The 15,935-nt window shown below is 39.7% G+C and overlaps 1 protein-coding gene across 1 annotated transcript; it reads left to right on the top strand.

Annotated features, from left to right (window-relative positions):
* The first annotated feature begins 7,122 nt into the window (after positions 1-7,122).
* On the top strand, positions 7,123-15,357 carry pdk2a (pyruvate dehydrogenase kinase 2a). Its single transcript, XM_062442144.1, has 11 exons — positions 7,123-7,278; positions 8,183-8,324; positions 8,869-8,940; positions 9,156-9,340; positions 10,370-10,459; positions 10,679-10,756; positions 11,164-11,240; positions 11,345-11,443; positions 13,141-13,251; positions 13,599-13,712; positions 13,893-15,357. Exons 1-11 carry the CDS (start codon positions 7,161-7,163, stop codon positions 14,034-14,036), a joined length of 1,230 nt encoding a protein of 409 aa, XP_062298128.1. The 5' UTR covers positions 7,123-7,160; the 3' UTR covers positions 14,037-15,357.
* Positions 15,358-15,935: the final 578 nt, after the last annotated feature.

The raw sequence follows: 15,935 nt of genomic DNA, 5'->3' as shown, positions 1-15,935 counted from the left end.
AAACCAGACAGGGTCATAATGTTGTTAGAAGAGGTAGAACTCATTTTAAAGTGCTGAAATCTATACAGTATAACAATGCATCATATTTTATGAGCACATTATGTGATTTTCATGTAAAATATCAACCTGAAAAGTATAGATATACAATATTTACCTCTAATATGCAGTGCAGAAGTATAAAAATAAACAATTGTCATACTTCCGAAAATACTGGAATAGATGCCTGTATGTGTTTATTGTATTGTTTATGATTGTGTATGTATTTTATATGGACCTGAGTCTGGAATAACGTTTATCTATAAAGTGGTATTTAAGTAGACATACAAGCAACTTTAGTATCTAAAATAGTACTTTAGAGATTGAGATATACAGTATAAGGTAATGTGCTTATAGCTGCCTTCTTTGAAAAGCTGCTCCACTCTCTATTGACTTACTGAATGGAGAGAAAAAAAGAAGAATTTACTGGAAATTAAGAAGAAAAAGATCACAAAAACCTAATTAGTAATATCAGAAAATCCAATAAAAGACAATGACAGTATTAACTAGATGCACTGATACTCTGGGAATTTCACAGTTTACCACTTTAAAGCTTTAAATGTCCTCTAAAAAATGAATTTAAACAACATATCAAGAGATAGAAGCTTGAATCAAATCTCCCTCTGGTATTATACAACACTTCAGACGATGAAATAGTCAAAATATGTGAAGATGCTTATAGATTAAATGTGTCTACAAACATTTTTTCGTTGATATTGCAGCCATTAGAAATCCTATCTTAACACTGGAGATGAGATGTGATGTGATGTCCTAAATGACTGTGTGTGTTTTTATTGCACTGCCCTTTAATTTTCTGTGGACAAACATGAATAAAGCTCCACGGGTAATAAATCTACTGCTGACCGATGCCTTTTTATTTCCTGGCAGGAGCTCCATCTGTTTGACTGCTCTCTTTCAAAGGCTTAAACGGACAACTTGTTTTGCTTTAAATGTGTTTTGAGACAAATGACAATTTTGATTTTGTGGTTTTAACCCTCCTGTTGTCCTCGAGTCAAGGAAGGAAGGAAAGATGGAAGGATGGTAGGAAGGAAGGAATGATGGAAGGGAGGAAGAAGGAAGGAAAGGAAGAAGGAAGGAAGGAAGGAAAGATGCAAAGATGGTAGGAAGGAAGGAATGATGGAAGGGAGGAAGGAAGAAGGAAGGAAAGGAAGAAGGAAGGAAGGAAGGAATGATGGAAGGGAGGAAGAAGGAAGGAAGGAATGATGGAAGGGAGGAAGAAGGAAGGAAAGGAGGGAGGAAGGGGGGAAAGGAAGGAAGAAAGGAGGAAGGAAGGAAGGAAGGAAGGAAGGAAGGAAGGAAGGAAGGAAGGAAGGAAGGAAGGAAGGAAGGAAGGAAGGAAGGAAGGAAGGAAGAAAGGAGGAAGGAAGGAAGGAAGGAAGGAAGGAAGGAAGGAAGGAAGGAAGAAAGGAGGAAGGAAGGAAGGAAGGAAGGAACAGTCAAAACAGACAGGGTCAATTTGACCCGGGAGGATGACACGAAGGTTAAAGGTAATTGAATTTCAACTATTACTGCAAGCAACACATAAAAACACCTAGTTTTGGATTAAAAACACACTGATAGAGCTTTTTCTATCCCTGGTTTCTGTTAAATGAAGCTCGAGCTGAAACCCTGTTCATGCATTGATGCAGCGGATATAATATAACAACAACAACAAACACTGAACAGCCAGTGACATTTGAAAACAAGGTGACCTATTCCTGCTTTCATAATGTCTATCACAAACATCTTATTATCTGCAGTGAGCCGGCGGAGGCTGAAATGAGCCGTGTTCTCTCTCTCTTTGTGTGGTTCTGCCTCTTTCTGATATCTCACCCTCATATATTACTGTCAGATTTTTGTTTTCCACCATAAAGTTAGGAAATGTGTAATGTTTTGACGGAGAGGCTGTGACAGGCCGGCTTTAAAAGGACAATCCCGACTGTACAGACACAGCCGTCGCTTATGTAATGGGAGATTTGACCAGGACACTGTGTTCCCTGACAAAGGCATTTCTATTCAAAACCACGGGTGGCACGGCGCCAGAGAATCATCCACTGAGGGCGGACTGGTGCCCATCAGGACGGGAAGTAAACAAGGAGCCAAAGGTATCCAGATGTATGTTTGGGGAGGAAGAAGATGTGGATGAAGTCAGGTGGTATTTGCTACCTGACTTCTTAACCCTGCTCTTGTCCTCGAGTTAAGGAAGGAAGGGGAGGAAGAAGGAAGGAAGGAGGGAAGGAAGGAAGGAAGGGAGGAAAGGAAAGAAGGAAGGGAGGAAGGAAAGGAAGGAAGGACGGAGGAAATAAGGAAGGAAGGAAGGAGGGAGGAAAGGAGGAAGAAGGAAGGAAAGGAGGGAGGGAGGAAGGGAGGACAGGAAAGAAGGAAGGGAGAAAGGAAAGGAAGGAAGGATGGAAGAAATAAGGAAGGAAGGAAGGTAGGAGGGAGGGAGGGAGAAAGGAAAAGAGGAAGGGAGAAAGAAGGAAGGAAAGAAGGAAGGGAGGAAGGAAAGGAAGGAAGGGAGGAGTGAGGAAAGAAGGAAGGAGGGAGAGAGGGAGAAAGGAAAAGAGGAAGGGAGGAAGGAAGGAAAGAAGGACAGAGGAAAGAAGGAAGGGAGGAAAGAAGAACAGTCAAAACAGACGGGGTCAGTTTGACCCGGGAGGACGACACGAAGGTTAAGAAACTTATAAACTAACTCTTAGTTTAAAAGCAGCTTTAAAGCTTTAATGAAAACATCTTAAGTGGAAATGAGTCCTGAATAAGCCAATCAGCTGTTGAATTTGAATTTTAAACATCCCTATGAATACAGTAGATCTGTCCGAGGCCTGATTAGCTCAGACACCTTTTGACCTGTAGAGTTTCTTCTGGTTGAGTGGGAGCAGATTGGCCTCTTGAGTTAATGATGCTAAAGCTAACTGCATGGAGAGGTTTACCTTATGTCACACACGATGTTTACACTGGACACCTTATTTACCTACGACCACAACAGGTTCCTGAAAAGACTTCCATTCACTCTGAAGTCGTGGCTAAAAGCTGAACTTCTTCCTCGTCCTGCTTTGCTTGAAAACTAATCTTTGATATCACCACCGACATCTGGTAACGGATGTGATGGTTCCACGCTGCCGAACTCATGATTTAGTTCACATTTACTCACTTTTGATGGTTCTTTTGTCAGAAACAGTAGATATCACTTGTTATCTCCTGCTATGCTGAAAAAATATAATTTTATAATTGCAAAGTCATCAAGAGTGGAAGGAAGGGAGGGAGGAAAGGAGGGAGGAAAGGAAATGAAAGAAGGAAGGAAAGGAAGGAAGGACGTAGGAAATAAGAAGGAAGGAAGGTAGGAGGGAGGGAGGGAGAAAGGAAGAGAGGAAGGGAGGAAGAAGGAAGGAAAGGAGGAAGAAGGAAGGAAAGGAGGGAGGGGGAAGGAAGGGAGGAAGGAAAGGAAGGACGGAAGAAATAAGGAAGGAAGGAAGGAGGGAAGGAGGGAGGAAGGAAGGGAGGAAAGGAAAGAAGGAAGGGAGAAAGGAAAGGAAGGAAGGACGGAGGAAATAAGGAAGGATGGAAAGTAGGAGGGAGGGAGGGAGAAAGGAAAAGTGGAAGGGAGGAAGAAGAAAGGAAAGGAGGGAGGGATTAAGGAAGGAAAGGAGGGAGGAAGGAAGAAGGGAGGAAGGAAAGGAAGGAAGGAAGGAGGGAGGAAAGAAGGAAGGAGGGAGAAAGGGAGAAAGGAAAAGAGGAAGGGAGGAAGGAAGGAAAGAAGGACAGAGGAAAGAAGGAAGGGAGGCAACTAATCTTTGATATCACCACTGACATCTGGAAACGGATGTGATGGTTTGATTAGTCTGTTGAGTCTTAGCTGGTTAAACCTCTTTTCTAAGTGTCTGTTTGCTTCTCATCATCAACTTGTTTCCACGCTGCCGAACTCATGATTTAGTTCACATTTACTGACTTTTTGTGTTTCTTTTGTCAGAGACCTGAGCAAGCGTACAGTGATTAGATAACAGTAGATATCTCTTGTTATCTCCTGCTATGCTGAAAAATGTTATAATTGCAAAGTCATCGAGATAAAATGAACATAAATGCTTTTTAATGGCAACACCTGGAATGCATCATTTTACTGCCAAAAAGCCTCCGACCCCGTCTGTTTTGACTGTTCCTTCTTTCCTTCCTTCCTCCTTTCTTCCCTCATTCCTTCCTCCCTCCTTTCCTTCCTTCTTACTCCCTTCATCCCATCCTTCCTTCCCTCCTTCCTTCCCTCCTTCCTTCCTCCCTCCCTCCCTCCTCTCCTTCCCTCATTCCTTCCTCCCTCCTTTCCTTCCTTCTTACTCCCTTCCATCCTTCCTTCCTCCCTCCCATCCTTCCTTCCCTCCTTCCTTCCCTCCTTACTTCCTCCATCCCTCCTCTCCTTCCATCTTCCTTCCTCCCTTCCTTTCCTTATTTCCTCCCTCATGTCCTTCCTTCTTCCTCCCTTCCTTCCTCCTTTCCTTCCTTCTTACTCCCTTCCCTCCTTTCCTCCTACCTTCCTTCCTCCTTTCCTTCCTTCCTTCCTTCTTTCTTTCCTTCCTTCCTTCCTCCCTTCCTTTCCTTATTTCCTCCCTCATTTCCTTCCTTCTTCCTCCCTTCCTTACTTCTTTCCTTCCTTCTTCCTCCCTTCCCTCCTTCCATCCTCCCTTCCTTCCCTTCCTTCCTTCTTTCTTTCTTTCCTTCCTTCCTTCTTTCCTTCCTTCCTTCCTTCCTTCCTTCCTTCCTTCCTTCCTTCCTTCCTTCCTTCCTTCCTTCCTCCCTTCTTTCCTCTGTCCTTTTTTCCTTCCTCCCCTCCTTTTCTACCTTCCTTCCTTCCCTCCTTCCTCCCTTCTCCCTCCTTTCCTTCCTCCTTTCCTTCCTTCTTCCTCCCTTCCTTCCTTGACTCCGAGGACAACAGGAGGGTTAAATACTTGTCATTGTATTTCAACACCTCTGTTTTACCTTCACACAGAAAAACTCAAGGTAGGTGTTTACACATTCATCCACTCTGAGGACTGTTTTAGAAAAAGCTCGTCCACTTTACACTATAAAAAATGCCTACGAGGTGACGTTTTTTGACATTTACACCAACACCCATGTTGATGCCTTTGGATGAAAGGGTTAAAATACGAGACATATAAAAGGCTGTGAGAGATGGTGATGATGTTTTTGTAATTTAATCAACATGCTGACTTGCAAATACAAACATCAGTGATGCTGAAAATGAATCATTGTGGTGCAAAAAGGTCACAAATGTTTAATGATAATCAGCAGAATGGGAGCAGTTGTTATTTTAGATTAGATCCGGGCATGGAGCTGAATAGTAAACACACTTTTTATATTCCATATTTAAGTTTCATACTTTCTCTGACAGGAACATCTTCCAACGAGGAGGTCGTCTCTCCTGCTTGTTTTCATACAAATTTAATCTTCTTACTGAGCCGCAGCTCATTTAGGTGATAAATGAATGGTGTAATGTTTCCGACGCAAGATTAATCATCTTCTAGATGTTTTCATTTCCTAAAATGCATTCTCATTTAAATGACAAATTTAAAGACCAAAAGAGATAACCCAGTTGAACCCACATCCAGTGGTGACAGTAAAAAAAAAGTAACTAAGTACATTCACTTAAGTACTGTAGGAAAGTATTGTACTTCAGTACAGTTTTGAGGTATTTGTACTGTACTTGAGTATTTCCATGTGATGCTACTTTATACTTTGTGACAGCTTTAGTTACTTTTCAGATGAAGATTTGACACAATAGATAATATAACAAGCTTTTAAAATACAACACATTGTTAAAGATGAAATCATTGGTTTCCAACCTTTTTGTCTTTTGACTTCTTACAAAAAGTAGTGTGCAGTCGGGCTCATATTTCAGATGTCTTTGAGTTGTTAACAGCTCCACCAAATAGGGATTATGCATTATGCATATCATCTAATGATGTCATATATAATAATATATAAATCAGAGGGACCAAACCACTACTTTTACTGTAATACTGCATACTACATCATTCATAATACTGCAGTACTTTTACTGTAATACTGCATACTACATCACTCATAATACTGCAGTACTTTTACTGTAATACTGCATACTACATCACTCATAATACTGCAGTACTTTTACTGTAATACTGCATACTACATCACTCATAGTACTGCAGTACTTTTACTGTAATACTGCATACTACATCACTCATAATACTGCAGTACTTTTACTGTAATACTGCATACTACATCACTCATAATACTGCAGTACTTTTACTGTAATACTACATACTACATCACTCATAATACTGTAGTACTTTTACTGTAATACTGCACACTACATCACTCATAATACTGCAGTACTTTTACTGTAATACTGCATACTACATCACTCATAATACTGCAGTACTTTTACTGTAATACTGCATACTACATCGCTCATAATACTGCAGTACTTTTACTGTAATACTGCATACTACATCACTCATAATACTGCAGTACTTTTACTGTAATACTGCATACTACATCGCTCATAATACTGCAGTACTTTTACCGCAATACTTTAATTACATCAATCTCATACTACTTTACTGCTAAATACTTGTGCAGTTTTGCTTGATTAGGATTTTTCATGCAGGACTTTAAATTGCTATATTGGTACTTTACTTGTGTAAAGTATCTGAGTACTTCTTCCACCACTGCCCATATATATGTATATGGCTGCACAGTCTCCAGACATCAGACTGTATAATATGCTCCTGGCTGCACCTCCTGATATATTTCTGGTAATTTACAGTGAAAACAGTCTTTAGCACCTCTGATTGGCATGTTTATACATTTAGATGGATGTTTGTTTAATCACCTCTTTACATAATGACAGTTGGAAAAGAAAAAAACAAGCCCTTCAGTGAAGGATATTCTAGACAGGCAGCAGCTAATGCATTACACTAGTCCCTCCCCCCGGCGACTCCCATTGGCCCGTCTGGAACGTAAATAAAAATCCCTGTCCTCCTATTGGCTGATGCGAACTATTTTCCCAGCCAGGCCTCCCTTGTGTTTATGTGCTTGCTCGCAGGTTTGGTCAGTCGGAGGTTTAGGACACACAGAAGCAGAGACCCTCCTCAGCAATAATGAAGTTCGTTAGATTCATTATGAAGAATGCCGCCTTGGCTAGTGTGCCCAAACATATCGAGCATTTTTCTAAATTTTCTCCTTCGCCTCTCTCCATGAAGCAATTTCTCGATTTCGGTATGTATTGATCTGCATGAAAAATGATCATTTTGTGATTTAACGAGCTGTAGCTTACGTGGAAATACACAGTGTGAAGATATATGAACGACTATGCAATGATAAAGCATCCTGTGGTAATGAATATGTGTATAAATGAACCTTTATAGGGTTAAAACACCTGCTGTGTAGATGTTATGCTACTGTAGCATAGAGCTCATAGTGCATAGCTATTGCGTCAGATCTGTAGGCTGCACAACATGAAGGAGAAATGTTGTGTATACCTTTGCTCCTGCCTCTCATTACTAATTATGTAATATAAACAGCATGCACATTATATATATATATGATGCACATTTTGCAGAGAAATGCAGCAACACTCATGTCTGTTTGCAAGGTTTTTAATATTAAGCATTAAGAATGTTGAGAGAAAAAAGGCAAAAAAAATGGCAAATATTCAGTTTATAGTATAAAAATGATACATGTTATCATCATTTCAGCTGCAAAAAATGTTAGTTTTATCATCTGTGGATTATTCTTTCTGTTATTTGTGGAAATTGTTGTCAAAAATGTCACAAAATATTGACAAATGTCCATCAAAGTTTCCCAAGAGTTCAAGTTTATGTCTTAAAAATGTCTAAATTTGAACAATTAAAAGTTTAAAACTCAGTCCTTGAGGTTTATCACTATTGTAGGACTGCAACTAATGATTATTGGTATTATTGATTACTTTCCCTGATTCTTTTAATGAACTTTTTGTCAAATCAAAACAAGGCAAGAAAATCAAAATTCTTACATTTTAGAGACTGGAAAACCTTCTTTGGCATTTTGCCTAAAAAAAAAGATTGATCTGTTAATTTTCTGCAGATTTGGTAATCAATGAATCAATTTATAACTCTTATTATTATTTTCTGTGTTGATTCAGGTTCCATCAATGCCTGCGAGAAGACATCTTTTGTCTTTTTGAGGCAGGAGCTTCCTGTAAGACTTTCAAACATTATGAAAGAAATCAACCTCCTGCCCGACAGACTGGTCACGACGCCGTCTGTGAGAATGGTGCAAGGCTGGTAAGTGCAATGATATCATTTGTTTACTCAAGACTCATTGAGGATGCAATGGAAACAGTATCCTGAAACTAAATGACAAAGCATTTCAGATGTGTCCCATTCATAAAAAAAACCCCAGTTTGATGCCAGCTCCCATCCTCTGACCACTAACGAGTTCACAGTCACAGCTGTTGACTTGTTTATTGCTGTTCTGCCAGACCGTTTTATTTCACGACGTCATGCTTAGAATTACAAAAGCACCCTTTGACCAAGTTGTAGTCCTTCCAGCGAGCTCTGAGCAGAGGGAGGGAGGGGGGGAGGGGGAGGCTCTCAGCTTTGAACCTTGCCCTAGTTTCACCTCGCATGATCACGTGACTTTGTTTCTGCTTGTCTATCCTTTGTGAGGAATGTGTTATGAGGAAAATATACCTGCCAAGACTTAAAACAGCCTTTTATTAATCCAAGAACTTTCACTTATGAGATTCCTTTAAGGTTTTTCACTCATCTGCTGTCTTGATATTTAATAACATGTGTTTTTTTATGTGTTTTTATTTGATTCTTTCAGGTATATCCAGAGTTTAATGGAAATTCTTGAATTCCTAGACAAGAATCCTGATGACCACATGGTCCTGGGAGAGTAAGTTGCTCATTTTTTTCCTGGATAATCTCAAATTCACTCAAAACTTTCTGTCTAGTGGTCAGTTGTCATGTTCTGGAGAGATGCAACAGGAGGAGTGTTTGTTTATGCAGGAAAAGAAAGGAGTAACTGCTGATTTCATGTCCTTATCTTCTATATTGTCCTGTTGTTTTTAAGTGTGATATAACTTCCTCCTTTACATCCTCCCTCCTCAGGTTTGTTGACGCCTTGGTAACCATCAGAAACAGACATAACGACGTCGTGCCCACCATGGCTCAGGGTATCATAGAATATAAAGAAGCTTTTCCCAAGGATCTGGTGACCAACCACAACATCGAGTACTTTCTGGACCGGTTTTACATGAGCCGCATCTCTATCCGCATGCTCATCAACCAGCACAGTGAGTAGCCTTCAGAATAAGAGAGAGTTCTGTTTCTAATTAATTAACTATGGTTGTCTATAGCTGATGTTTATTATTTATTGTGTGGAAAAACCAGCCTGTAAGATGAATACTTTACCTACTTGTACACATAAATCTATTTGTTGTTGGTAGTTTTGCACATTTTTTGAGTGAGAAACTCTACTTTTCACTACTTTCAGGAGCTAGATTAAACATATATAATAATTTAGCTTGTTCAGAGTTTTTATTCCTGCTGCAATGTGTCTGAAAATAATATTTTAAGCCCAATAAAATGCACACACGCTGTTATTTCCTGGAATAATCCTACAAAGCAAACTTTATAGTCACATACATTACAGATTTCTCTATGTGGGATGTTGCTGCTGTTACATTAGACTCACAACAACACAGAGATTGTTCCTTTTTTTGTCTTTTAACTTATAAAAGACTTATTATTCTAAATGTATTCCTGAACAGACTCAAAGACTTTTCAAGTGATATCGTGTTTATTCAGAGTCGTGTTTGTTATCGAAAGCGCGATAAAATACAATCAGTCATGCGTTACAGAGATTGTTGATGCATATCTCTGGTGTGATAACGTAATGTTGTAAATGTACAGATGCATGCGGGGAAAGTTTTATGCTTTCATGAACATAAAGGAGATTAGAAATTTAAAATACTTTCTTGGTATCTGCTGAAATTTGCCTCAAAAAAGCACCAAAAGTTGGCATTGAATGTTTTGTCAAATTCTTAATTTTGTTATTTTTGGCTTAATGTTAAAACAAAGTTATACACTGATGCATTTTGGAGGTTTTGCTTATTTTTTAATACAGATTTTTTAATAATTCTCAAGAGATGAGAGATTTTGAAACTAATATATTGTTGTGTTCATACTAAAACCTTGTATCATATTGGCTCTTATTTTGAAGTGATGTCCAGCCTTCATCATTACCTAACTTATTGTCAGTTTATTACAGATGACACACTGCTTTCTGTTCATCTTAGTTTGATGTTTTCATCTCTTTGCAGCTCTGATTTTTGACGGCGCCCCCAACACGATCCACCCCAACCCCATCGGAAGCATCGACCCTCATTGTCAAGTCGGAGACGTAGTTCAGGGTAAATATATAACTGTTGTGTGTTTGATGGAGAATTTGTTCTTTCTCTGCAACTTTCTTACCTCTTTGTGTTGCATTAACTTGACACTTTATATCGGATACGGTACAAGTTCTTGGCTCAAGACTTTTTCATGCAGAAGATTATCATGTGCACACAAAAGCAGCTCTATTCTTGTTGCACTATTATCAATATTAATGTTACTTTTGTCCTTCTGTTTAGATGCCTTCCACAGTGCCAAGATGCTGTGTGACCAGTACTATCTCTGCTCCCCTGATCTGATTCTCCAGGAGAGACAGAGTAAGCGTAACATTGATTTAATCTGACAGTTTAAATACAAACACAACTCATTTTTAATGCCAACATGCCAAAGAGCCAAAGAGTCCTCGGAGACCGTTAAAGAACCGTGAATTAAAAATAATAGATCCAATCCATCTGTGTGTGTATATATACAGTATGAGGACTTGTGTGTAAATGAACATTCAGCCAGATGGACCTGAGGGGGCCTCTAATTATAGCACTGGAGCTGCAGTAATGGTTAAGTGGACCCGGCTGACTGCATCGGACAATATTGACACATAAGGCTGTTTCCATTCTGCCGAATCGTGAAACGAGTGCAGAACAGAGAAACTTGTGGCGAGGATAATGAATTATAAATGAAGTGGACGGAATTAAGAAACACTCACACTTTGTTTGTCTCTGTGCAGACAAGAAGACGAACAATCCCATAAGCATTGTGTACGTGCCCTCTCACCTTTATCACATGCTGTTTGAGCTCTTTAAGGTACGGATATACCCTTTAATTATGAATTATACACAGATGAACAATATTATACTCAAATAAAATTGAAAAAGCTTTAAAAAGACTGTGGTATATCCTCTTTACAGAACGCTATGAGGGCTACTATTGAGACCCATGAGAGCAGCAACAATCTCCCACCCATTGAAGTCATGGTGTCTCTTGGAGGAGAGGACATGTCAATAAAGGTGGGTTGTAAATTACAGCTGTTAGCAGTTATTTCGGTACACGCTGCAGGGTCCTTGTTTGAGTCTGTGCAGGTTGCCCCCCCCCCCCCCCCCCAGGCATTTCCTCCTCATTTAATGTTCACATACTCCGAAGTAAGTGCAAGTGGATAAGAGCTTTGAAAAAGGGCCTGTAGGAGTGAATGGGATTGTGGGCCTGTATTTTAAATGTTTGCGAACTCTGTGTGAACAAGCTAATGTCATGTCAATCATATAGTTGCACAAGATTTTAGTGTTGCACACAAAATGTTCCACGCCTTTGCTTTTATATTCTCTTTTTTAAATGTTTTATCCTGCTGTCACCACCCAAATGGTTCTGTAAACCTGGTTATGTAACAGCTTCACCCTCAATCAAGCACAGAGCCTTCTGGCAAACAAAAGCTACTAAGCTCTGATAAGATAAACTAGATGTGGGTGTGTGACTTGAGCCGTTAAACCTCACTCATGCGTTGCCAAGACATCGCCGAGGATTCTTGTTGTCACTTGCACACCTGACTACAAGTGACACACCACAAGATGAAGAAAAACATGTATTAGTCTGGGTCAGTGCGGTGAGATTTAAGATTTGAACAAAATCTGAACTGACAGTCGATCAAATTAGTATCAAGGTCAATTACTTTTTTGTGTCCATGTGGTTTAGTCAAATTTAAAGGGTTAAAATGTGAAAATAAACGTATGAATAACTTGAACACATTCTTTTTTTGTGGACCCAGCATCAAATTTCTGCTTTTAATCCATTTAGAGAGAATATATTAGAGGATTATGGTAAAAATGTCTAAGTGGTGTAACCATAAAAACTTTGTACCAAATAATTCAACTTGCTTAAAAACAGTAAATTGTCAATAAAACACCATATCAACTAGTTTGGCATGATCTTACATTATAACTTTTGTATTAAATAAAGGTAATGGAATACAATTGTTCTAAATATTACATTTACTCTGGTAACCATGGAGATCAGGAAACATTTACATGTTTTAAATGAAGTCATTATTATTATAAGTCCACTTAAATACACTGTAGGTGGATACAATATTTAATATTTATCATTGTTTTATGGTTACACCATTTGACATTTTCAGGAGCATTCAGTCTTACTTTTGGTAAAAAATGGTGCAAATGTCATTTCAAATGATATAAAACCAACAAAATACTAAATGTACATTTTAACAAACCTGATGCTGCTTTTAAAGATATTTTTAAATGACTCATCTTGCCAACCCTTATATGTCACTGACCCATTAGTCTGTTGTGAAACCAACAGAGCATTTAAGAGTCTTTCAGCTAATAGTTTTGGTTTTTACAGCCCTGAACTTTACTGTTTTTGTGTCACTTTCACCACTCAAAGCCCCAATTTCATTTTTTAAAGAGTTAAAGTGACAAAAATAGGGTTGTAGTCATTTTCCCTGTGATGTTTTCTCTTGTTCACTTCCTCTACCAGCACCATACTCAGACAAGCCCTCTTCACCTTTACCCTGATTATGCATGAAGTAAACAAAGAGAAGCCCTGTTAGTTTGAGCCAAAGTATTCACGACAGCTAGACATCCTCTCCACATTTTAATGGCTCAGCACTGTTGGAGGACCTCACATCACCCCTCTCTCTCTCTCTGTGTGTCTCTGCTGACTGTACCACTCTATTTCTGCCCCCTTGTGACTGTAGGTGAGCGACAAGGGTGGCGGTGTCCCATTTCGCCGCATTGAGAACCTTTACAGCTACATGTACTCCACTGCTCCTACTCCACAGATCGGAGAGCACTCACGACCTCCGCTGGTAAGTAGAGATGCGGGGGTGTCATCTGTTAACATCATTGCATTCCTACATATATTGAAAACAAATTGTTACTCTAGCAGACAAAAAGAAAGCTAATTGCACCATATGTCTTCTGGTTGCAGTTCTGCACAGCCCACAAGCAACAGCATACATGCTCATTAAGACTTTTATTTAGATGGAGCTACTTGCTATTTAAAGATTTTAATCCTGGCATCCTTTTTCTGACCTACAATACACAAAGCAAACCTGACAAAAGACCTGTTTGTATCGCAGAAGAGCGCTGCTGCTAACAGTGTGACAGAGAACAAAGCCTTCTTAAAACCCTTCATCTCCTCTTGTCCGTGCAGGCTGGCTTTGGCTACGGTCTGCCCATCTCCCGACTCTACGCCAAGTACTTCCAGGGAGACCTGCAGCTCTACTCCATGGAGGGCTACGGCACAGATGCTGTAATCTACTTGAAGGTGAGCCAAACATGACAATGATGCATGTAACAAGACGACGTGAGTTAGAAATTCTGCGTCACATAACGGAGAGAAAGAGAAAGTAGTTTATGTCATGCTTTTGTTACTGAACTGTGCAAACCTGTGGAGCCTGCGCTGGTACGACAGGCTATTTGTAATTATGTCTTTTTGTCCCTCCAGGCGTTGTCCACAGACTCCATCGAGAGGCTGCCGGTGTACAACAAAACTGCTCTGAGGAACTACAAAGTGAGCCAAGAGGCTGACGACTGGTGTATACCCAGCAAAGAGCCCCTTGATCTGCGCAACTATAAGGTTGCCAAATGAGAACATCCTCCAGGCCTGGTGCTTCAAGCCTACAAACCATGAAGCCTCCAGAATATCTTTGTATTCCCATGTCATCATCTACTAAGGCAGATGGGCACGGAAGCTCTTACCACTGACAAAGTGTCCTCTTACATTTCAGTTTTAGCGGTAGCATGTTGTTTTCATTCCCTGTCGTGTTTTTTGGGTTCTATATAAGAAAAATATACAAATGGGAGACAGCTACTAACAGAGAATACACCTCGTAATCACCTCTAGAGACCTTTGGACAGGTGGCTGAAATACACTTCACTTCGACTGGGACTGTGTGTGTTTGGATAAGCAGCTCAGAGTCATGTGCAGATAGGGAGACATAGAGGCAGCACCCAGCATGCTATGGGTGTTAAAAAAATTAAAAAAAAGGGTGGGAATATGAGGTGACAGATGGAGAGAAGCAGAGGACTGTTTATTATACCACTTTAAAACATTACATGTGCTATACGGTTGTAGCAGATGTTTGAAGAGGGACATGTGGAGGTATTCAGGTGAACAGGGGGAGGACCTGTTGTTGAACAGTTTAAAAGTGAACCACATCCTATCTCCTGTTGGAAACATCACCCAGGCCTTACAGTAGCAAGATTACCCAAAGGATCATTTGATTAAAATACTTGAAAGCTACTTAAATTAATACCATTTGTGCTCCTTGGTAGATTTTATAGACTGTTGGATCTGTAGATTTGAACAAATATAGATCTTTGAAGTTGAGTGGTTTTGTCTGCATGGATATTTGTTCATGCATTTTGATATTTCAGCCCCCCCAAAAAATGTTTCCACAGTATTCACACAGACTGATAAGATACAGTGTTATCTTAATATCAGTTTTTCTGGACCAGGCTGAATGTAATCCGCTCTTTTCTGTGCATTAATTTGCATTAATTATACAGATAAAGAGTCTTGAAACTGCAGTATCACAAGACCCCAGTTCCCTCTGATGTGCCACAGCCGGGGAAAGCATTTGCCTGGCTTGTTATGAGGCTTAAACGCCTTTTAGTTAAGTTCAATGGAGAAGACATGAGAAGACAGTGCATGTCATGTTTGAGTTCTCTGCCAGTTTGTGTGATCCAATAAGGCAAGGTCAGTCTCAGATTATTTAATATAGTGTGCCATAAGAGGAAAAAGTGTTCATTGGGTCCATATATGTTAAAAAAGGAGGTTTTTCTTTTGTATTAAATAAGCTTAATCATTCAGTATGTGAAAGGTTATTTTTATATAGCTCTGGTTTTTGTGACTGAAATGATTGTAAATACTGTAAATACAATATAAATAAATACATTAGAACAAATTCAGTACAAAATGCTTCTTTTGTATTGTTTTATCCTGTGAACTGTGTGTGTGTGTGTGTGTGTGTGTGTGTGTGTGTGTGTGTGTGTGTGTGTGTGTGTGTGTGTGTGTGTGTGTGTGTGTGTGTGTGTGTGTGTGTGTGTGTGTGTGTGTGTGTGTGTGTGTGTGTGTGTGTGTGTGTGATTAGGTGATTGATAGTATCTGCCTGTGGTGTTTTTCTCTTAAATTTGGAGAGGAAATGAGTGGGACAAAAAGGGGTGGGGGATGGGGGGGTAGTGATGAGAGTAGTAAACAAAGTTTGGAGAGTTTTTGCGTCAGTGTTACCAGATCTATTCTGAAGCTTGTGACGAGATTAAGTTAAGCAACTCTACCCTGCAGCCGCTCAGCACAAGACCTTCAAGGCACAAGAAATTCTTTGCTGCATACATGACAACACAGTGAGATTTATGTCTGCAAATGTTTCCACTTCACTGGGTGTTCCTCCGCCTGTGGGTGCAAAGTTAAGCAAGACAAGGCGAAAAATATTTAGGATTGTAAAAATGGATGGCACTCTCTTCTAAAGCTTGCCTTATTTTGGCCGAA

The sequence above is a fragment of the Scomber scombrus genome, chromosome 21, assembly GCF_963691925.1.
Source record: "Scomber scombrus chromosome 21, fScoSco1.1, whole genome shotgun sequence".
NCBI lineage: Eukaryota > Metazoa > Chordata > Actinopteri > Scombriformes > Scombridae > Scomber > Scomber scombrus.
Note: the sequence above shows the minus strand (reverse complement) of the source record. Positions and strands in the feature narration are given on the sequence as shown.